The sequence below is a fragment of the Somniosus microcephalus genome, chromosome 19 (assembly GCF_052327205.1).
Source record: "Somniosus microcephalus isolate GS21.2 chromosome 19, FLI_Smic_1.0, whole genome shotgun sequence".
Taxonomy (NCBI): Eukaryota; Metazoa; Chordata; class Chondrichthyes; order Squaliformes; family Somniosidae; genus Somniosus; species Somniosus microcephalus.
The window spans coordinates 4,512,729-4,536,173 of NC_141005.1; the positions used below are offsets into that span (position 1 = coordinate 4,512,729).

Genomic DNA, 23,445 nt, shown 5'->3' on the forward strand with positions numbered 1-23,445 from the left:
TACTTTAAAAGGAAAAAAATTGCAGGGCTACGGGGAAAGAGTCGGGGAGTGGGACTAATTGGAGAGCTCTTTCAGCGAGCCGGCACTGCCACGATGGGCCGAAAGGCCTCCTTCTGACCGGAATGATTCTAACTACTAGCAGATCTCCCATGGAGTTGCTCAGGTGTAGTCTGGGAGTGGGGGGGCGGGGTGGCGGGGGGGGTCAGGAGCATAATTGTGACTTTTCGCTTCTAACATGGCATGTCCCTTTAAGGCTATGACTCAAATACGCCATGTGGGAATCCACGGAATTGCAGCTTCCCATAAATTGCTCAGGTCAATTACAGGTCAGTAAATTGCTTGTAAATTTCAGGCTCCAGGTCACCGATTGACTCCGATGACAATTAGCCAATCATACACTGTTTTAGAAGTACCATGTGATGCAAAATGCATTTGTCTGCTGCTAAGCTAAGCTGTGCCCCTTTAAGGACCTAGAGCCGAACTGCTGTTAAGTAAGCACAAGGTGAGGTCAGAGTTTAACTGCTGTTCAGAATGCAGGTCTAAAGCCTGAAGTTCATTCTTTTTTTAAATAACATGATGATTGATGTAGATCACTCGGGAGTTACAGAAGTTCTGGCTCCTGGGTGAAGTTACTGACTTTGGTTCTTTATACTTGTTTTTCTACAGAAATGTGTGTGATGCTTGAAGTGAGAGATGCAGGAAAGGAGAAGTGTGCCCGTCGGTTTCAGGCTGCAGATCAGAAGCACCCAGCGTTTAAAGACTGTTTTGCATCTCTAACAAACCATGGTGGGTGGAATGTGCACACATGAGCCGCTTTTATATTTTAAAGTCATTACATCATAGAATGATACAGCACAGGAGGAGGCCATTCGGCCCATCGTGCCTGCTCTTTGAAAGATTCTCTCCAATTAGTCCCACTCCCTGCTCTTACCCGGCATTTTTTTAAAACATGGTTACTGGCTCTAAACGCACTGAATTAAATTCACTCAGACACGAACACGATTGTCTACTAAATTTCACAATGCAAGTGGCTTTGGTGGTTTATTATAAACAGTTTCAAACATGTCGCTCTCTTCTCTGCTCTCAAACTGGAGGGAGCGGATATCAAAGATACAAATCCTTGACGTGTTCTTAACCTGACCCAGGCCCCCTCACAATTTAGAAACTGTTCATTCATTCTGGAAATTAATGACTCGCAGCAAATAAAACAAAAATCACTAAGAACTTCTAAATGAAAAATAAATTAATACAGACATTTTTATGAATACATTAATTCACAACTTCAGAAGTATGAAGTGAAGTATTTTGGAAGGAAGAATGAGGAGAGACAATATAAACTAAATGGTACAATTTTAAAGGGGGTGCATGATGAGAGACTTCAATTATGTGGAGAGAGTACTTTCAAAAGGGAATAGAAAAGAAAAATATTTGCAGAACTATGGGGAAGGGCAGGGGAGTGGGACTAATTGGAGAGCTCCTTCAGAGAGCTGGCACGGGTGCGATGGGCCAAATGACCTCCTTCTGTGCTGTATCATTCTATGAATTTGATAGTTACATTGGAAATGCGACAGAGCACACCCTCCGCTCCCCCCCCCATCCCCCCAAAATCTCAGCTACTAGAATGGATAGAGGGACTTGCCCATAAGGAGTACGCACACAATGACAGAAAGAACTGCTGCAGTTTTCAGTGACAGATTCAGGCAGAAGTTGCGACTGAGTGTGAGCAGAGTGTGAGTGCGAGCACAGAGTGAGTGCGAGCAGAGTGTGAGCGCGAGCAGAGTGTGAGCGCGAGCACAGAGTGAGCGTGAGCACAGAGTGAGTGTGAGCAGAGTGAGTGAGCACAGAGTGAGAGTGAGCACAGAGTGAGAGTGAGCACAGAGTGAGTGTGAGCACAGTGAGTGTGAGCAGAGTGAGTGTGAGCAGAGTGTGTGCAGAGTGAGTGTGAGCAGTGAGTGTGCACAGAGTGTGAGTGTGAGCACAGAGTGAGTGCGAGCAGTGAGTGTGAGCACAGTGAGTGTGAGCACAGTGTGAGTGTGAGCACAGAATGAGAGTGTGAGCAGAGTGTGAGTGGGAGCACAGAGTGAGTGTAAGCGTGAGCACAGAGTGAGTGTGAGCAGAGTGAGTGTGAGCAAAGAGTGAGTGTGAGCACAGAATGAGTGTGAGCAGAGTGAGTGTGAGCACAGAGTGAGTGTGAGCAGAGTGTGAGTGTGAGCAGAGTGTGAGTGTGAGCACAGAGTGAGTGTGAGCTGCCAGCTTTGTCTCACACTCCCAGCAAACACAGCATCTGCTGCGATGGGACCCAGCTACAGGATGGACTGGGAACTGGAAGCAAATTGTCAATGAAACAAAAACACTTAAGGCTCTTGCTTTACTTCTACCAATAACATCAGTTACATTCCAGGTTTGCTATTTATAAAACCAAATTTACCAATGTCTCAAATCAGATGCATTAAAAAGCGAGCACTAAAACACACAGAAAGGCGCAGGTCAAAGGTTAACACACAGAAAGGCACAGGTCAAAGGTTAACACACAGAAAGGCGCAGGTTAAAGGTTAAAACACTGAAGACAAAATGGCTGATTATGCAAACAACCACGTGCATTCATTGTTCTGATTGGCTGATTCATCAACTCTTCGATCAGCCAATCAGAATTAGATCAGTGGAGGTCAGTTTCATGCAAGAAGCTTAAAAATGGGAAGATAATAAAATAAATGATCGTACAAGGGAAACAAGTCTTCTGATTGGCTGTAATGTGGGATCATCTGGAATCAATCCAGCTGCTACCATTGGCATTATGGCAGTAAAGATCCTGGTCAGAGAGTAACAGACACACAGAATAAACAGCAGGAAACAGGTCAAACAGATGCTCATTCCAGTACAGCACAGCAAGAGATTGTGACTGAACAGTTACTGCTTCCAAAATTAGTTCCCGTACAATGACAGAAAACTCTTCTCTGCATTCGGTGCAGCGACTGCACTCCTGCAAACTACACATACAATATAGAAGGTGACGAGTGATCAGAGCCACAGGGAGAGAAGAGAATCAGTTACTTACACTGTAAAGAAATTCATACAATTGGTGAGCTTTAAGTAAAATGATGGAAGTTAATTTATTTATGCAGGAAAAAATGGAATAAATATGATTAGCAAAGGTGAAGAACATTTCACAGTCTGAAGAAAAATGGAACAGGCGCAGCTTAAACCATCCAATCATTTTTTGTGCATTATATTTAAGGAAGAGAGAGAAGTGCGCAACACTGCAGAGCACCCGGCGACAGTGCAGCACATCCTGCAACACTGCAGAGCACCCGGCGACAGTGCAGCACATCCTGCAACACTGCAGAGCACCCGGCGACAGTGCAGCACATTCTGCAACACTGCAGAGCACCCGGCGACAGTGCAGCACATCCTGCAACACTGCAGAGCACCCGGCGACAGTGCAGCACATCCTGCAACACTGCAGGACACCATGCAACATCCAAACAGACCGAGTTAGGGCAAGCAGCGAGAAATCACCTGTTTTAAACAACGAGAGCAGCTGCAACCACATCTTATCCTCAAGCACATCACTTGGGCTGAAAGAGTTTCTTGATCTAGAAAAATAGCTTTCCCATAAGCACATTAACCGCTTTTATATTTTAAAAGTCATTATATCATAGAATGATACAGCACAGGAGGAGACCATTGGGCCCATCGTGCCTGTGCCGGCTCTTTGAAAGATTCTCTCCAATTAGTCCCACTCCCTGCTCTTGCCCGGCATTTAAAAAAAAAACACGGTTACTGGCTCTAAATGCACGAACACGATTGTCTACTAAATTTCACAATGCAAGTGGCTTCGGTGGTTTATTATAAACAGTTTCAAACATGTCGCTCTCTTCTGCTCTCAAACTAGAGGGAGCGGCTATCAAAGATACAAATCCTTGACATGTTCTTAACCTGACCCAGGTCCCCTCACAATTTAGAAACTGTTCATTCATTCTGAAATTATCGACTCGCAGCGAATAAAACAAAAATCACTAAGAACTTCTAAATGAAAAAGAAATTATGAATACAGACATTTTTATGAATACATTAATTCACAACTTCAGAAGTGTGAAGTGAAGTAATTTGGAAGGAAGAATGAAAAAGATGATTTATTTATTGTGAACATTACTACTAAACATCAGCAAAAATGAAACCATGTCACTGAATGCCATGTATTTTAGGAAGGATGTCAAGGCCTTGGAGAGGGTGCAGAGGAGATTTACCAGAATGGTCCCAGAGACGACAGACTTCAGTAATGTGGAGAGACTGGAGAAGCTGGGAATGTTCTCCTGAGAGCAGAGAAGGTTATGGGGAGATTTAATAGAGGTGTTCAAAATTATTTACTCCATCAAAACCCTTTATAGGGAGAAACTGTTTGTTTCCACTGGCAGGAGGGTCGGTAACCAGAGGACACAGATTTAAGATAATTGGCAAAAAACCTAAGGGGGAGATGAGGAGAAATGTTTTTCGCAGCGAGTTGTGATCTGGAATGTTTTGCCTGAAAGGGCGGTGGAAGCAGATTCAATAATAACTTTCAAAAGGGAACTGGATAAATATTTGAAGGGGGAAAATTGCAGGGCTATGGGGAAAGAGTGGGGGAGTGGGATTAATTGGGAGAGCTCTTTCAAAGAGCCGGCACAGGCGCACGATGGGCCAAATGGCGTCCTTCTGTGCTGTAAGATTTTTAAAAATAAATCAGAAGTTACTGTTCCTGAGCACTGTGGTTCAATCTGATTAAAGTACCAATCAGGCAGCACAGTGCGAGAGTGAGTGGGATCCGAGCTGTGGGATTTGCAGAGAGCACTGGGGGTGAAATCAGGAGATGATTCATCCTGCGTCTGATGATGTGTTCCGCCTTATCAGCACTGGCGGAGGCTGGTGAGGTCACTCAAATACAGGATGTGCAAGGGCAGGGGAGCTGAAGCACTTAGCAAAAATAATTTTAACCGTTTCCTGGGCTAATGGTGTAATATTGAACCACAGACACCACGAGGTCCCAACTTCAATCCTTGCTGCGGGTGGAGTTAAAATAATGAACTAGCAAACTTGCATTTCTATAGCGCCTTTCACGACCTTGGAACATCCCGAAGCACTTTACAGCCAATGAAGTACTTTTTGAAGAGGAGTCACTGTTGTAATGTAGGAAATGCAGCAGATAATTTGCACACAGCAAGCTCCCACAAACAGCAATGTGATAATGACCAGATAATCTGTTTTTAAGTGATGTTGGTTGAGGGATAAATATTGGCCCAGGACACTGGGGAGAACTCCCCTGCTCTTCTTCGAAATAGTGCTGTGGGATCTTTTACGTCCGCCGGAGAGAGCAGACGGGGCCTCGGTTTAACATCTCATCCGGAAGACAGCACCTCTGACAGTGCAGCACTCCCTCAGCACTGCAGTGGAGTGTCAGCCTAGATTTTATGCTCAAGACTCTGGAGTAGGACTTGAACCCACAACCTCCTGACTCAGAGGCAAGAGTGCTGCCCCAGCCAGGACCCTACAACCTACTGGCCTCCAGTGTTGGTGTTTCCTCCTGAACGATGACTCCAACCAGAACGTACGCATGAACGTAGATTGAGAACTGGATCGGACTAGGCTGCGAAGCTTTCCGTGGTCACATAGCCTGCTGATAGTGGTCACTCAGGTGAGGTACCAGAGTTCTGCCAGTGCCCATGGAACTTCAACCCAGAAAATCGGTGATAAGAGCAAGTAAAATAAAAAGGTAATCTCTCAGCATCATCCTCGAGTAACTCTCATTCATCACTTGCAGTCCCCAGAAATAATAAACACAAACTATCGGAGCCCGGTCAAGAACATCGCTGCAGGAACTAGTGCTGCGCAGCACACTGTACCCTAACAATACTCCAGCTACCTGCAGCTGAACAGAGTGTGAAACATGGAGTGCGATGGGAATAAAAAGCTCACTGTTACATGTATAATGATGTCGATGGGGGAGTGAAGCCAGTGTTCTGGGTGTCCGTGTGACCACTATGGTTCCAGGATCTTTTTGTTCCAAACTTCTTACATAACAATGATTCAGAAAGTAATGAAATAGACCCACCAGAGCTAATGCACGGCATAATATTCATCCTCGTTTTCCAATCCCTCCATGGCCTCGCCCCTCCCCATCTCTATAACCTCCTCCAGCCCTACACCCCTCCGAGATATCTGCGCTCCTCCAATTCTGGCCTCTATTACCATCGCTCCACCATTGCCGGCCGTGCCTTCAGCTGCCTGGACCCTAAGTTTTGTAATTCCCCCCGCTAACCCGCTCCCCCTCTCTCACCTCCCTTTCTTCATTAAAAAAGTTATCTACTCATTATCACATTGCTGTTTGTAGGAACTTGTTGGGTGCAAATTAACTGCCCCATTTCCTACATTACAGTGACTTCACTTCAAAAGAAACCTCATTGACTGTAAAGCACTTTGGGACGCCCGGTGGACATGAAAGGCGCTATATAAATGCAAGTCTTTCTTTCAAGACGCTCCTTAAAACTTACCTCTTTGACCATGTTTTTGGTCACTTGTCCGAATATCCTCCTTAAGTGGCTCAGTGTCACGTTCGGTTTGATAATCGCTCCTGTGAAGCGGCTCAGGATGTTTTCCTGCACTGAAGGCGCTATATAAATGCAAGTTGTTGTTGCTGAATCAGACAGTATGGTGTTAATGAGTGGAACCAGAGCATTGGGCTCACAAGTTTGACTTGCCAGGCCATTCTCACTGGTTAGGCCTCAGCTGGAGTATTGTGCCAATTCTGGGCATCACACTTTAAGAAGGATGTCAAGACCTCGGAGAGGGTGCAGAGGAGATTTACGAGAATGGTCCCAGGAATGAGAGATTTCAATTACATAGACTAGAGAATCTAGGATTGTTCTCCTTAGAGCAGAGATGGTTAAGAGGCGGTTTAATAAAGGTGATCAAAATCATGAGGGGTTTTGATAGAGTAAATAAGGAGAAACTGTTTCCAGTGGCAGGAGGGTCGGTAACCAGAGGACACGGATTTAAGATAATTGGCAAAAAAAAAGGCGAGATGAGGAGATTTTTTTTTTTTTTTTAATGCAGCGAGTTGTTGTGATCTGGAATGCGCTGTCTGAAAAGGGCGGAGGAAGCAGATTCAATAGTAACTTTCAAAAGGGAATTGGATAAATACTTGAAAAGGAGAAATTTGCAGGGCTGTGGGGAAAGAGCCGGGTAGTGGGACTAATTGGAGAGCTCTACCAAAGAACCGGCACAGGCACGATGGGCCGAATGGCCTCCTTCTGTGCTCTAAGAATCTATGATTCTATAGGAACAGGTGAATAATTTGTTCCAGTTATAATCAGAGGATGGGGAATTTCTCCGGGGAGCTCTGCCTCTAACTGGAAAGGCACATGGAGGTCATAGAGTCATAGAGTTTTACAGCACAGAAAGAGGCCCTTCGGCCCATCGTGTCTGCGCCGCCCATCCCTGTCCAGTCTAATCCCATTTTCCAGCATTTGGTCCATAGCCTTGTATGCAATGGCATTTCAAGTGCTCATCCAAATGCTTCTTGAATGTTGTGAGGGTTCCTGCCTCTACCACCCTTTTAGGCATTGAGTTCCACATTCCAACCACCCTCTGGGTGAAAAAGTTCCTCCTCAAATCCCCTCTAAATCTCCTGCCCCTTACCCTGAATCTATGCCCCCTTGTTATTGACCCCCCTACTAAGGGGAAAAGTTCCTCTTTATCTACCCTATCTATGCCCCTCATCATTTTGTACACCTCAATCAGGTCCCCCCTCAGCCTTCTTTGCTCCAAGGAAAACAACCCCAGCCTGTTTAGTCTTTCTTCATAGCTGAGGCGCTCCATCCCAGGTAACATCCTGGTGAATCTTCTCTGCACCCTCTCCAAAGCAATCACATCCTTCCTATAGTGAGGCGACCAGAACTGCACACAGTACTCCAGCTGTGGCCTCACCAGCGTTTTGTACAGCTCCATCATAACCTCCCTGCTCTTATATTCTATGCCTCGGCTAATGAAGGCAAGTATCCCATATGCCTTTTTAACCACCTTATCTACCTGTTCCGCTGCCTTCAGGGATCTATGCACATGTACACCAAGGTCCCTCTGAACTTCCTAGGGTCCTACCACTCATTGTCATAGAGTCATAGAGTAATACAGCACGGATAGAGGCCCTTCGGCCCATCGTGTCCGCGCCGGCCATCAAGCCCTGTCTAATCTAATCCCATAGTCCAGCATTTGGCCCGTAGCCTTGTATGCTATGGCATTTCAAGTGCTCATCCAAATGCTTCTTCAATGTTGTGAGGGTTTCTGCCTCCACAACCCTTTCAGGCAGTGAGTTCCAGACTCCAACCACCCTCTGGGTGAAAAAGTTCTTTCTCAAATCCCCTCTAAACCTCCCGCCCTTTACCTTGAATCTATGCCCCCTAGTTATTGACCCCTCTACTAAGGGAAAAAGCCCCTCAGCATCCATCCTATCTATGCCCCTCATAATTTTGTACACCTCAATCATGTCCCCCCTCAGCCTCCTCTGCTCCAAGGAAAACAAACCCAATCTGCCCAGTCTCTCTTCATAGCTGAAGCGCTCCAGCCCTGGTAACATCCTGGTGAACCTCCTCTGCACCCTCTCTAACACGATCACATCCTTCCTGTAGTGTGGCGACCAGAACTGCACACAGTATTCCAGCTGTGGCCTAACCAGTGTTTTATACAGCTCCATCATAACCTCCTTGCTCTTATATTCAATGCCTCGGCTAATGAAGGCAAGTATCCCATATGCCTTTTTTACCACCTTATCCACCTGTTCCGCCGCCTTCAGGGATCTGTGTACTTGCACACCCAGATCCCTCTGACCCTCCGTCTTGCCTAGGGTCTTTCCATTCATTGTGTATTCCCTTGCCTTGTTAGTCCCCCCAAAAGTGCATCACCTCGCACTTTTCAGGGTTAAAATTCCATTTGCCACTTTTCCGCCCATCTGACCAACCCGTTTGTATCGTCCTGTAGCCTGAGGCTTTCCTCCTCGCAATTTACCACCCCACCAATTTTCGTGTCATCTGCGAACTTACTGATCATACCTTTTACATTCTCATCCAAGTCATTTATGTAGATCACAAACAACAAGGGACCCAGCACCGATCCCTGAGGTACCCCACTGGACACAGGCTTCCAGTCACAAAAGCAACCTTCGACCATCACCCTCTGCCTCCTGCCACTCAGCCAGTTTAGGATCCAACGCGCCAAGGCACCCTGGATCCCATGGGCTCTTACCTTCTTGACCAGTCTCCTATGCGGGACTTTGTCAAAAGCTTTACTGAAGTCCATGTAAACCACATCCACAGCATTTCCCTCATCCACCCCCCTAGTCACCCCCTCAAAAAATTCAATCAGATTTGTCAGACATGATTTACCCTTGACAAAGCTATGCTGACTATCCCCGATTAATCCTTGCCTCTCCAAGTGGAGACTAATTTTGTCCCTCAGAATTTTTTCCAATAATTTCCCTACCACAGATGTTAGGCTCACTGGCCTGTAATTCCCTGGTTTATCCCTGCTACCCTTCTTGTATAATGGTACTACATTAGCTGTTCTCCAGTCCTCTGGTACATTCCCTGTGGCCAGAGAGGTTCTGAAAATTTGTGTCAGAGCCCCTGCAATCTCCTCCTTTGCCTCCCACAGCAGCCTGGGATACATCTCGTCCGGGCCTGGGGATTTATCCACTTTTTGGCCTGCTAAAACCGCTAGCACCTCCTCCCTCTCGATGCTAATATGTTCAAGTATGTCACAGTCTGATGCGCTATCAATTACTCATAAAAGACTGAGAGTTAAGAGAGTAACTAAAGGCTTTTATTAACAAAAGAATGAAGGTCTGCCTCGAGTGGTCGACCGGTCCAGAAATACAAAGGGCTGGGGAGCAGTCACCTTTATACTAGGACTTGTGGGAGGAGTCAGCCGAGGCATGTACACAGTGGAATACAAACAGTGGTTTACCACATTCACCCCTTGTTTAAAATTGAGTCCGGCGGGGTGAAGTGTATTAAAAGTTAGTGTATTGGAGTCTCTCCGGAGGTCTTGTCTGCCGCTGTGATCGGCATGGCGACGGCAGGGGTAGTGGAGCTTCCGGCGTCGAGTCCTGCGTGGGCTGTGGCACAGGCGTGTCGTCCTCGTAGATGTCAAGCGGGTCGCGGGGCCCAGGCCTGCCGTCTGCTGGGGCTGGATATCGGATCGTGGGGGGGCAGGGGGGGGGCTGGTGGTAGTGAGTAGTGGGTTACTGCGGCCCCCGAGGGTGCAAGGTCTCTTATGGAGACTGTGTCCTCCCGCCCGTCCGGGTATGCAATGTAAGCATACTGGGGGTTGGCGTGGAGGAGGTCGACCCTCTCGACCAGGGGGTCCGTTTTATGGGTCCTCACGTGCCTTCTCAGTAGGACCGGCCCTGGGGACGTCAGCCATGGCGGTAGCGATGTCCCCGATGTGGACTTCCTTGGGAAGACAAACATTTTCTCATGAGGGGTGGCGTTAGTGGCAGTGCAGAGCAGTGACCGAATAGAGTGGAGCGCATCGGGGAGCACATCCTGCCAGCGGGAGGTTGGAAGGCCCCTAGACTTTAAGGCTAGCAGGGCGGCCTTCCAAACTGTCGCATTTTCTCTTTCCACCTGTCCGTTCCCCCGGGGGTTGTAACTGGTGGTCCTGCTTGTGGCAATACCCCTAGTTAGCAGGTACTGACGGAGTTCGTCGCTCATAAACGATGAGCCCCGGTCGCTATGGATATAGCTGGGGAAACCGAACAGGGTGAAGAGGTCGTTCAGACATTTAATGACCGTGGCACTGGTCATGTCCGGGCAGGGGATGGCGAACGGGAGTACTCATCAATAATATTGAGGAAGTACACATTGCGGTCGGAGGAGGGGAGAGGCCCTTTAAAATCAACGCTCAGGCGCTCGAAGGGGCGAGTGGCTTTTATCAGGTGGGCCCTGTCTGGTCTATAAAAGTGCGGTTTGCACTCAGCGCAGACTTGGCAGTTCCTGGTCATGGTCCTGACCTCCTCAATAGAGTAAGGCAGGTTGCGGGCCTTGATGAAGTGGAAGAACCTGGTGACCCCCGGGTGGCAGAGGTCATTGTGGAGGGCCCGCAGTCTATCGATCTGCGCGCTGGCACAGGTGCCACGCGATAGCGCATCCGGGGGTTCATTGAGCTTCCCGGGCCGGTACAAGATCTCGTAATTGTAGGTGGAAAGTTCGATTCTCCACCTCAAGATCTTGTCATTTTTGATTTTGCCCCTCTGCTTGTTGTTAAACATGAAAGCAACTGAACGTTGGTCAGTGAGCAGGGTAAATCGTTTTCCGGCCAGGTAGTGCCTCCAATGACGCACAGCCTCCACAATCGCCTGGGCCTCCTTCTCAACAGCGGAGTGTCTGGTCTCCGGGCCTTGGAGGGTTCGTGAAAAGGCGGCCACGGGTCTCCCCGCCTGATTGAGGGTAGCGGCCAGGGCAAAGTCGGACGCGTCGCTTTCCACCTGGAAGGGGATGGATTCGTCCACTGCGTGCATGGTGGCTTTGGCAATGTCTTCCTTGATACGGTGGAAGGCTAAGCGGGCCTCTGCCGTCAAGGGAAAAGAGGTGGACTTGATCAGCGGATGGGCCTTGTCCGCATAGTAGGGGACCCACTGGGCATAATAGGAGAAAAACCCTAGGCACCTCTTCAGGGCCTTGAGGCAGTGGGGCAGTGGGAGTTCCATAAGGGGACGCATCCGGTCGGGGCCGATGACTCCGTGTTCCACAACACAGCCAAGGATGGCGAGGCGGTTTGTGCGGAATATGCACTTCTCCTTGTTATATGTCAGGTTCAGGAGTTGGGCGGTGCGGAGGAATTTTTCGAGGTTTGCGTCATGGTCCTGCAAGTCACGGCCGCAGATGGTCACATTGTCCAGATATGGGAAAGTGGCCTGCAACGCATTTTGATCTACCATCCGGTCCATCTCCCTTTGGAAGACGGAGACCCCGTTGGTGACGCCAAAGGGAACCCTAAGGAAGTGGTAGAGGCGGCCGTTTGCCTCAAAGGCAGTATACTGGCGGTCCTCAGGGCGGATAGGGAGCTGGTGGTATGCTGATTTCAGGTCAATGGTCGAGAAGACGCGGTACTGCGCGATCTGGTTGACCAGATCAGCTATGCGGGGGAGTGGGTAGGCGTCCAGCAGGGTGTAGCGATTTATTGTCTGGCTGTAGTCGATGACCAGGCGCTGCTTCTCGCCGGTCTTAACGACCACAACCTGGGCTCGCCAGGGGCTGGTGCTGCCCTCAATAATCCCTTCCTTCAGGAGCCGCTCCACTTCGGTTTTAATGAAAACCCTGTCCCCGGCACTGTATCGCCTGCTCTTTGTGGCGATGGGCTTACAGTCGGGGGTGAGGTTAGCAAACAGTGGCGGGGGGGGGGGGGGGGGGGGTGACTCTGAGTGTGGAGAGGTTGCACCTGGTGCGCGGCGGGCAATTTGGGAGCTGCTGGCTGCGGACTGTGAGTGGGGGTAGTGGTCCACCGTACGCCATCGTAACACTTTTAAGGTGGCACTGAAAATCTAACCCCAGCAGGACGGCAGCGCAGAGGTCAGGCAGGACCAGAAGTTTAAAATGATCGTACACGGTCCCGTCTACTACGAGTGTCACTACGCAGTAGCCGCCGATGTCCGCCAACTGGGACTCGGAGGCCATAGAAATCCGCTGGTGCGCAGGCAGGACTGGGAGAGAGCAACGCCGCACCGTGTCGGGGTGGATGAAGCTCTCAGTGCTCCCAGAGTCAAAAAGGCAGATTGTATCGTGGCCATTTACCTTAATGTCCATTGTGGAACTGGCCAGCTGGTGCGGTCTCGCTTGGTCCAGTGTAACGGATGCCAGCGTAGGGGTCGGTGTGTCGCTGCGGGTATCAGATGAGGCGGTGTTGGGGGCCTGCTGCATTCCGGCTGTCGTCCAAGATGGCGGCGTCCATGATCCCCATGTGGCTGGAGGCGTCCAAAATGGCTGCTGTACCGGTGGTTCGCACATGGCCGGGGAGGCCCAAGATGGCGGCCCGCATGCGGCGCTGCTGGGGTTCGGGGTGGCTTTGGCCCTGCAGACGTTAGCGTAGTGTCCCTTCTTCCCGCAGCCCGAGCAGATCGTGTTTTTCGCCGGGCAGCGCGCTCTGGGGTGTTTTGCCTGGCCACAGAAGTAGCATTTCTGGCCTTGGGGCACTGCTGTCTGGCCTTGGGACACTGCTGCGGTAGTTGGGCCGTTGCTGGGGTGGCACGGCGCTATGAGGCGGTCCTACCGTGTCCCAGGCTGTCATTCCCCGCGGCGTCCACGGTGCAGAGGAGTAGGCATCCATAGGCTGCATCCAGTGATAGTGCGAGTTCAGAGGCCTTGTTGAGGTCGAGGTCACTCTGCTCCAACAGTCGCTGTCGGGTGTAGTGTCCGTGTGTAGATAAAGACACTGAAGACAGGAGTTGGTTCATAGGTATTTACTAAGCAAGTCTGGGGGGGGGGGGGGGGGGGGGGGCGTTCTAAAGGATATACACAATACACAGGCTTATATAGCCCAAGTGGCAATTACCAGCATTACGCACACCTGGGGCTCTTAAAGGCACATACACCACAATTCCTCCCCTTCTAGCTAACTAGTACATCATATTTTAAGTAATTATTAATTACATGTTATATGCAAAAATAATATACATTGCTGTATTAATTAATTATAAGTTAGTCTCTCAGGAGGCTTCCTGACTCGGTCCGGATAACGCCTCGGGGGTGTAGTAGTTTCTGGTGGTGTAGTAGGTTCTTCTGGCAAGGCTGATTCGGCTTGAAGGCCAGTGTCGGGTTCATCGGGTTCCAGTATCACCGGATCGGAGGTAGATATGGGTATCTCTACTTCATCGTTAGATGTATAGCGTGGTGGTGTAGGTTGTCCCTTTTCGGATGACTTGATGATTTGGTCAGCATGGCGCCTTATTATGCTTTCTCCGATGTCCACGGTATACATCAGTGGTCCTAGTCGTGTGCAGATAGTTCCAGGCTGCCATTTCTCGGTACGGTAGTCCCGGGCCAAAACCAGTTGGCCTATCTGGAAGGCCCTAGTTGGCCTTTCATTCATGCCCTGAAACTGCCGGTTCTCCACGTCCCTTCGGATGTTGGGCTTGACCAAATCCAGCCGGCATCTTAGGTTTCTATTGTAGAACATCATGGCGGGAGTTTGGTTTGTAACCATATGTGTTGCATTCCTATATGCAAATAAGTTATCCACCTTGTGCTGAAGTTTTATGTCTTCATTACCCATGGCCTTTATGGCCTTCTTGAAGGTCTGGACAAACCTTTCAGCCAATCCATTGGTGGCGGGATGGTATGGGGCGGACGTGTAGTGCTTTACCCCATTGTTCTTTAAGAACTTTCTGAATTCTTCGGACACAAATTGCGGTCCATTATCAGAACATATCTGTTCCGGCAGCCCATTCCTGGCAAATATGGTCCTTAATACTGTGATGGTTTTTTCCGTGGTGGTGGAGGACATCTTTATTACCTCCGGCCACTTGGAGTGTGCATCAACTGCGATTAAGAACATTGAGTCCATAAATGGACCAGCAAAGTCGATGTGCACCCTTTGCCAGGGAGATGAGGGCCACTCCCATGGATGTAGAGGGGCCTGTGGCGGAGCATTTTGGACCTTCTGGCATCCTAGGCAGCTCTTGGTCATGTCTTCGATGTCTCCATCGATACCTGGCCACCATACAAACGCCCTAGCTAGGTTCTTCATTTTCACTCCACCCAGATGCCCCTCGTGAAGCTCCTTTAGCACTTTATCCTGGAGTTTGGGTGGAATCACCACTCTGGATCCACACATCAAGGTTCCTCGGCACACTGACAGCTGTTCTCTTCTTTGCGAGAATGCTGGCAACAGTGGTTCGCCATGTGCTGGCCATCCCTTCATTGTTAAATCGTAGACCCGTGAGAGAGTAGGGTCATTTCTGGTCTCCCTTTCAATGGCAGAATTTGTCACCGGTAGACATTCCACTATGGTGGAGTGGAATATCTCTACTGGGTCTACTGTAGGTGCCTCTTCTATCGTTGGCAACGGCAGGCGTGATAAACCGTCAGCATTCCCATGCTGTTTTGACCCTTTGTATTCAATGTTGTATTGGTGTGCCCCTAGAAAAAGGGACCACCTCTGTAGTCTTTGTGCCGTCATAATGGGGACACCTTTCTTAGGGTTGAATATGGAGATGAGGGGTTGATGGTCAGTCAGCAAGGTAAATTTTTGTCCGTGTAGGTAATGGTTGAATTTCTTCACTCCCCATACCAGGCTGAGTGCTTCCCTGTCTATCTGGGAATAGTTACGCTCAGCTGAGTTCAATGAGCGTGACGCAAAAGCTATCGGCCGTTCCGAGCCATCAGGGAATCTATGGGACAATACCGCTCCTATGCCGTAAGGGGATGCATCGCACGCCAGTCTGATTGTTAGTGATGGGTTGTAATGAACCAAAACTTTCTCGGATGTGATTAAGTCTTTACATTTATGGAAGGCACGTTTACAGTCTTCGTTCCATTTCCAAATCACTCCTGTGTGTAGAAGATCATTAAGAGGGTGTAGAATAGTTGATAAGTTCGGTAAAAATTTATGATAGTAATTTATTAATCCCAGGAATGACCTCAATTGTGAAACATTTTCAGGTGCTGGGGCTTTTATAACTGCTTCAATTTTTTCAGGTGACTTATGCAACCCTTCCTTATTAATTATGTGGCCACAATATGATATCTGATTTTGGAAAAATTCGCACTTGGAGCGATTTGCTCGTAGGCCCCGTTCTTTCAGCCTAGTGAGCACCTGCTCCAAATTGGCAAGGTTGCGTAACAGCTTGTATGTTTCTGCGCCCATTAGATCCAGAAGCACTGAAGCTTTTTTTTCATCTTCTATTCCATTTGCGGTGCAAAACACCTCCACTCTTTCTACATATGTGGTCCAATCCTCTATCTTGTTATCAAAAACATCAATATTGCCAAAGTTAGGCTCTGTTTCGTTATCAAAAGCATCAATATTGCCAGACTTAGGCATTTCAAAAAAAGATATGGCGCTTCCCGCGCTTTTTTTTTCTCTCTGTAGCAACGATATGGCGCTTCCTGCGCTTTCCCGCCGCTGCTACCGATAACAACGCTGTTTTACTGTGGTTTCCGTTTATTCACTGTTGGAGACTCGTTCCCGACGGAGGTCTAAACGCTGACCTGCTTGCCGCGCCGGCCGTCTCCCGAGTGCACCCTCCCAGTCCGTTATTGCTTGCCTCCGATTTCGCTGCCTGTCTCAGCTGTAGAGCCTGCCGCTGGAGCCCCAGCCTGACGCCCAGGAATGATTAGCGCAGTACCTGCCACCAGCTTGGCCAGCTGGTGAAACCACAGTTTCTATTACTTCTTTGAGTCTTCTGGACGCTGGAGGAATCGATGTCCTTGAGGTGCTGCCGAATTGCAGGTAAGTCCGTTTCCACTTCGTCGCCACTGTAGTGTCCGTGTGTAGATAAAGACACTGAAGACAGGAGTTGGTTCATAGGTATTTACTAAGCAAGTCTGGGGGGGGGGGGGGGGTTCTAAAGGATATACACAATACACAGGCTTATATAGCCCAAGTGGCAATTACCGGCATTACGCACACCTGGGGCTCTTAAAGGCACATACACCACAATTGCTCTTAAAGGCACATACACCACATCGGGTGTAATTGGATCTGTGGCCCGCTACAAAAGCGTCCCGGATAAGTTCCTCTGTGTACACGGCGGCCTTTACATCCTTACAACCACAGGCCCGACCAAGCACAGACAGTGCCTGAAGGTATTCCACGGTCGATTCCCCAGGTTGTTGTTTACGACTCCCCAGAAGGTGCCTGGCATACACTTCGTTCACTGGGCGCGTGTACTGGTCCTTGAGGAGCTTGATAGCGTCCGCGTACGAGGTCGCGTCTTGGATGACCGAGTACACTCGGTGGTTCACTTTGGAGGTCAGGACATCCAGTTTGTCCTCGTCCGATTTGATTGCTGCGGAGGCGGTCAGGAATTTTTCGAAACACTTAAGCCAGTGAGTAAACTTGGTGGATGAGTCCGCCTCCCGATGATCGAAGTCCAGGCATGCTGGTGTGAGGATCTTCTCCATTATAAAAATTTTGTTACTAAAATTGATGCGCTATCAATTACTCATAAAAGACTGAGAGTTAAGAGAGTAACTAAAGGCTTTTATTAACAAAAGAATGAAGGTCTGCCTCGAGTGGTCGACCGGTCTAGAAATACAAAGGGCTGGGGAGCAGTCACCTTTATACTAGGACTTGTGGGAGGAGTCAGCCGAGGCATGTCCAGGCATGTACACAGTGGAATACAAACAGTGGTTTACCACACAGTCCCCTTGCCCGATTTCTAAGTCTGCATCGTCTTTCTCCATAGTGAACACAGATGCAAAAAATTCATTTAAAACCCCGCCTACATCATCTGGCTCTACACACAGATTGCCACTTTGGTCCCTAATGGGCCCTACCCTTTCCCTGGTTATCCTCTTGCCCTTAATATACTTATAAAACATCTTAGGATTTTCCTTTATTTTGCTCGCCAGTGTTATTTCATGGCCCCTCCTCGCCCTCCTAATTTCTTTTTTTAAGTATGCCCCTGCACTTTTTATACTCCTCTAGGGCTTCTTCCGTCTTTAGTCTTTTGTAACTGCCAAAAGCCCCCCTTTTATTTCTAATGCATTTTTGTATATCCCTTGTCATCCAAGGTTCCCTTTGCTTGTTGGTCCCACCCTTGACCTTTACAGGAACATGTTGGCGTTGTACTCTCTCTATTTCCCTTCTGAAAGTCTCCCACTGTTTTGATGTGGATTTTCCTATAAGTAGCTGCTCCCAGTCCACTTTGGCCAGATCCTGCCTTATCATATTAAAATCGGCCTTCCCCCAATTTAGAACCCTTATTTCCGGGCCGTCTTTGTCTTTTTCCATGACCACCTTAAATCTCACCGAATTATGGTCAGTCGCCAAAATGCTCTCCTACTGATACTTCCACCACTTGCCCGGCTACATTCCCCAGAATTAGGTCCAGTACCGCCCCCTCTCTTGTAGGACTTTCTACATGTTGGCTCAAAAAGCTCTCCTGGATGCACTTTAAGAATTCTGCACCCTCTAAGCCTTTCACACTCTGACTATCCCAATTTATATTGGGGAAGTTGAAATCCCCCACTATTATTACCCTATTATTTTCACACTTCTCTGAGATTTGCCTACATATCTGTTCCTCTATCTCCCCCTGACTGTTTGGGGGCCTATAGTACACACCCAGCAAAGTGCTTGCCCCCTTTTTGTTTTTAAGTTCTACCCATATGGCCTCATTAGAGGAACCCGCTAATATATCATCCCTCCTTACAGCAGTAATTGACTCCTTAATTAATATTGCAACACCCCCTCCCCTTTTACACCCCCCTCTGTCTCGCCTGAAGATTCTATACCCCGGAATATTGAGCTGCCAGTCCTGACCCTCCCTCAACCATGTCTCCGTGATAGCAACAATATCGTACTCCCATGTGTTCAACAACAACTTCAGTTCATCCACCTTATTTGCAAGACTCCTTGCATTAAAATAAATGCCTTCCAGCCCTGCCATATTCCCTTTTGCCTTCACATATTTGCTCTGCCTTCCCAGCTGACTTGTTTTTTCCTCTGTATTTGGCTGTAAATCACCCCCTATTATAGCTGAACTCTGTACCCCATCCCCCTGCCAAGTTAGTTTAAACCCCCCCCCAGCAGTGCTAGCAAACGTCCCCGCAAGGTATATGTGACAATGCTCCCTGTAGAATTCAGCAGCTCAGGCAAGACTTTTCTGTCTTCTTCTGGCTGAAGGTGATCAGGGAGAGTTACAAAAAAGGTCCACCCGAACTAAATGGACTTCAGTAAGGCTTTTGACAAAGTCCCGCATGGGAGACTGGTCAAGAAGGTAAGAGCCCATGGGATCCAGGGCAATTTGGCACATTGGATCCAAAATTGGCTTAGTGGCAGGAGGCAGAGGGTGATGGTCGAAGGTTGTTTTTGTGACTGGAAGCCTGTGTCCAGTGGTGTACCGCAGGGATTGGTGCTGGGTCCTTTGCTGTTTGTAGTGTACATTCATGATTTAGATATGAATGTAGGAGGTATGATCAGTAAGTTCGCAGATGACACGAAAATTGGTGGAGTGGTAAATAGTGAGGAGGGAAGCCTCAGGCTACAGGATGATATAGACTGGTTGGTCAGATGGGCAGAACAGTGGCAAATGGAATTTAACCCTGAAAAGTGTGAGGTGATGCATTTTGGGAGGACGAACAAGGCAAGGGAATACACAATGAATGGTAGGACCCTAGGGAGGATCAGAGGGACCTTGGTGTGCATGTACATAGATCCCTGGAGGCAGCAGGACAGGTAGCTAAGGTGGTTAAAAAGGCATATGGGATACTTGCCTTCATTAGCCGAGGCATCGAATATAAGAGCAGGGAAGTTATGATGGAGCTGTACAAAACGCTAGTTAGGCCACAGCTGGAATACTGTGTGCAGTCTGGTCGCCACACTATAGGAAGGATGTGATTGCATTGGAGAGGGTGCAGAGGAGATTCACCAGGATGTTACCAGGGCTGGAGCGCTTCAGCTATGAAGAGAGACTGGACAGGCTGGGGTTGTTTTCCTTAGAGCAGAGAAGGCTGAGGGGGGACCTGATTGATGTGTACAAAATTATGAGGGGCATAGATAGGGTAGATAGACAGGAACTTTTCCCCTTAGTAGAGGGGTCAATAACCAGGGGGCATAGTTTCAAGCTAAGGGGCAGGAGGGTTAGAGGGGATTTGAGGAAAAACTTTTTCACCCAGAGGGTGGTTGGAATCTGGAACTCACTGCCTGAAAGGGTGGTAGAAGCAGGAACCCTCACAACATTCAAGAAGCATTTAGATGAGCACTTGAAACGCCATAGCATACAAGGCTACGGACCAAGTGCTGGAAAATGGGATTAGAATAGACAGGGCTTGATGGCCGGCGCCGACACGATGGGCCGAAGGGCCTCTTTCTGTGCTGTGTAACTCTATGACTCTAAATATTCATCAAGGTGCTTGTTGCTATAATAACTCACACACTGTATAAACTATACCGGAGTTTTCATTGCAGGTAGTAAAACACGGATATTGAATCAAACTCAGATCAACTCTCAGCCAAACCCTCCGTAGAGAGAATCCTTATTTAGAGCAGACACAATTTCTATTTATACATAAAGGATGGTCTTTTCAAAGAGAAGTATCTTCTGTTGAGGGAGCGTCTCACTGGGCCTTTTAAAAACACAAGCAGTGAAATGTTCTCAGCAACAACAGGTTAACAACCCGTTAAAGGGAGGGGCAAAAGAAATTCACACAAACTGCTCGGACACATATTGCACGGTCCTCCCTCACCGCCATCGACTCTCAGCCCATCAACATCCTCAATCCGTCTCTCAAAGTCAAGGCTAAGGTCAAAAAATTGTCCTACAGTAACCCAGAGGGAAAGTCGGAACAATTTACATTAATTCAGCTTAAAATTTTAATATTTTGCTATTTTCTGCTCCTTATCGTGGAGGCCTGGCAAGATCCCACAAACACCAATGAAAGACAGGACCAGATAATCGGTTTTGGTGATGTTGATTCAGGGATAAATATTGGCCAGGACACCGGGGATAACTCCCCTGCTCTTCTTCCAATGGTACCGTGGGGTCTCTTATGTCCACCTGAGAGAGCAGACGGGACCTCGGTTTAACGTCTCTTCCGAAAGACGGCACTTCCGATAGTGCAGCACTCTCTCAGCACTGACCAGACTTAGTGAGAAAATACCTCCCAACTAAAATGATATTCTGTAAGGAACATAGAAACATAGAAAAATAGGAGCAGGAGTCGGCCATTCGGCCCTTCGAGCCTGCTCCGCCATTCAATATGATCATGGCCGATCCTCTATCTCAATACCATATTCCCGCTCTCTCCCCATACCCCTTGATGCCTTGTGTGTCTAGAAATCTATCTACTTCTTAAATATATTCAGTGACTTGGCCTCCACAGCCTTCTGTGGTAGAGAATTCCACAGATTCACCACCCTCTGAGTGAAGAAATTTCTCCTCATCTCAGTCCTAAATATCCTACCCCGTATCCTGAGACTGTGACCCCTTGTTCTAGACCCCCCCCAGCCAGGGGAAACATCCTCCCTGCATCCAGTCTATCTAGCCCTGTCAGAATTTTATACATTTCAATGAGATCCCCTCTCATTCTTCTAAACTCCAGTGAATACAGGCCTAGTCGACCCAATCTCTCCTCATACGACAATCCTGCCATCCCAGGAATCAATCTGCTGAACCTTCGCTGCACTCCCTCTATGGCAAGTACAGGAAACTTTGTGTTATCCGGAGGCTAAATGACCGGCAAGCTCGAGCCACCGGCAAAAATCAGGAGCCGTTTTGTTAGGTTTTTTTTCTTCTTGTGGCTTTTTTTCCCCCAACAGTCAGGCTCTGCAAAGTCTCTCTGAAGCTGTTGCTAAGCGACAGAGACGCTTCCAAGGTACGGCCGACTGTTTAGAAGCTGTTGCTAAGCAACAGTATTTGTTGCCAGATACGGAGCTGAAGCTGAAGCTCCGTATGCTTCAACATTAACGCTGGTTTATCCGGCAGTTTTAAGGGAACGGCAACAGCTCGGTCCCGTCGGTGCCGGATAGCACAAAGTTTCTTGTATATCCTTTCTTAGGTAAGGAGGCCAAAACTGCACACAGTACTCCAGGTGTGGTTTCACCAAGGCCCCGATGTGACTAGTTGGAGGGCTGAAGATCTTTTGCTACTCAATGAGTTAATAAGTTGCATGAGTTTCAGAGGCCATGCCTAGCACGTTAACCTGCATTAACATCACAAGGAGGAGAATGCAGACCAGGCCCAAGGTGAGAGTCAGGAAATTAGTGCAGTTTAGGTGAGATTTATCACTGGAGAGAAGGAGGTCACAGAATGGGACGCAGGTCAATCAACTGAGCAAGCCGCCGCCGCAGTGTAACTCGTTTGTTGGTGGGACGACCTATTGCTCTTAAAGGGACATGTGATGAATGGCTCACCACCTGCTAAAATCCAAACCCCATTGGCTCTTAATGGAAATTGGTCTCAATCATTTCAGACATCCAAGAATAAGAAACACAGAAAATGTAACTGATGCTCTTTAAACGCAGGGCTCTGAGTGAGTAATGGTCTTATTTTCAAGTTTTTAAATAGAATTCGATACAAAAGATCAGCAATTAGAGCAAATTTTAAATATCTGAGTGGAGATTATGATGCCTGGTTGCATAAACTGGGCTTGTATTCCCGTGAGTTTAGAAGATTGAGCGGTGAGCCGATAAATCCCCTACACCTGACGGTCTACATCCTAGGGTTCTAAAAGAGGTGGCTGCAGAGCTAGTGGATGCAATGGTTGTGATCTTCCAAAATTCCTGAGATACTAGAACAGTCCCAGCAGATTGGAAGGTAGCAAATGTAACCCTGCTATTCAAGAAAGGGGGGAGAGAGAAAACAGGGAAACTACAGGCCAGTTAGCCTGACATCAGTTGTCGGGAAAATGCTGGAATCCATTAAGAAAGTGGTAATAGGGTACTTAGAAAATCATAATATTAGGCAGAGTCAACATGATTTTATGAAAGGGAAATCGTGTTTGACAAATGTATTAAGAGTTTTTTGAAAATGTAACTAGCAGGGTAGATAAAGGGGAACCAGTGGATGTAGTATATTTGGATTTCCAAATATGTATTTGATAAGATGCCACATAAGAGGTTGCTACACAAGATTAGGGCTCATGGGGTTGGGGGTAATGTACAGGTAGACTATCCTTTATCCGAAAACCTCGGGACCAGCCGTGTTTCGGTTTTCGGAAAATTTCGGATTTCGGAAGGTATTTTATAAGACTGGGAAATTTGTCGGGGGTGGGGGTTGTCGGGGTCGGCGGTGGGGGTCGGTCGGGGTCGGTGGGAGTCGGGGTCGGCGCGGGGGTCGGGGGGTCGTCGGCGGGGGTCGGGGTCGTGCGCACGACTTACGCTGAACGAAAAAACCTTCGGTTTTTAGAGGGTTTCGGTTTTCCGAAGTTCAGATAAAAGGTAGTCTACCTGTATAAGCATGGATAGAGGATTGGTTAACTGACAGAAAACAGAGAGTAGGGATAAATAGGTAATTTTCCGGCTGGCAGGCTGTAACTAGTGGGGTGCCACAAGGATCAGTGCTTGGGCCTCAGCTATTTACAATCTATATTAATGACTTAGATGAAGGGACCGAGTATAATATATCCAAGTTTGCTGATGATACAAAGCTAGGTGGGAAAGTAAACTGTGAGGAGGACAGAGAGAGCTTGCAAAGGGATAGAGACAAGTTAAGTGAGTGGGCAATAAGATGGCAGATGGAGTACAATGTGGGGAAAT

General features: G+C 48.1%; 2 protein-coding genes across 6 annotated transcripts in view; one reads left to right on the forward strand and one right to left on the reverse strand.

Annotated features, from left to right (window-relative positions):
- LOC147103506 (N-lysine methyltransferase KMT5A-like) overlaps nucleotides 1–997 on the forward strand; it is a 53,255-nt gene extending 52,258 nt beyond the window's left edge. For all 4 annotated transcript variants that reach the window (XM_086011850.1, XM_086011846.1, XM_086011847.1 and 1 more), the window contains one exon: nucleotides 667–997. In XM_086011850.1, coding sequence (XP_085867976.1) covers nucleotides 667–685 — 19 coding nt within the window. In that variant the 3' untranslated portion in view covers nucleotides 686–997. The remainder of the gene's footprint in view (nucleotides 1–666) is intronic.
- Nucleotides 1–23,445, reverse strand: part of LOC147103508 (RILP-like protein 1) — a 32,528-nt gene that overhangs the window by 2,727 nt on the left and 6,356 nt on the right. The window contains exon 4 of one of the 2 annotated variants that reach the window (XM_086011854.1): nucleotides 2,722–2,809. The exons of the other annotated variant lie outside the window; for it this stretch is intronic. Coding sequence (XP_085867980.1) covers nucleotides 2,722–2,809 — 88 coding nt within the window. The remainder of the gene's footprint in view (nucleotides 1–2,721; nucleotides 2,810–23,445) is intronic. 2 annotated transcript variants of the gene reach the window in all.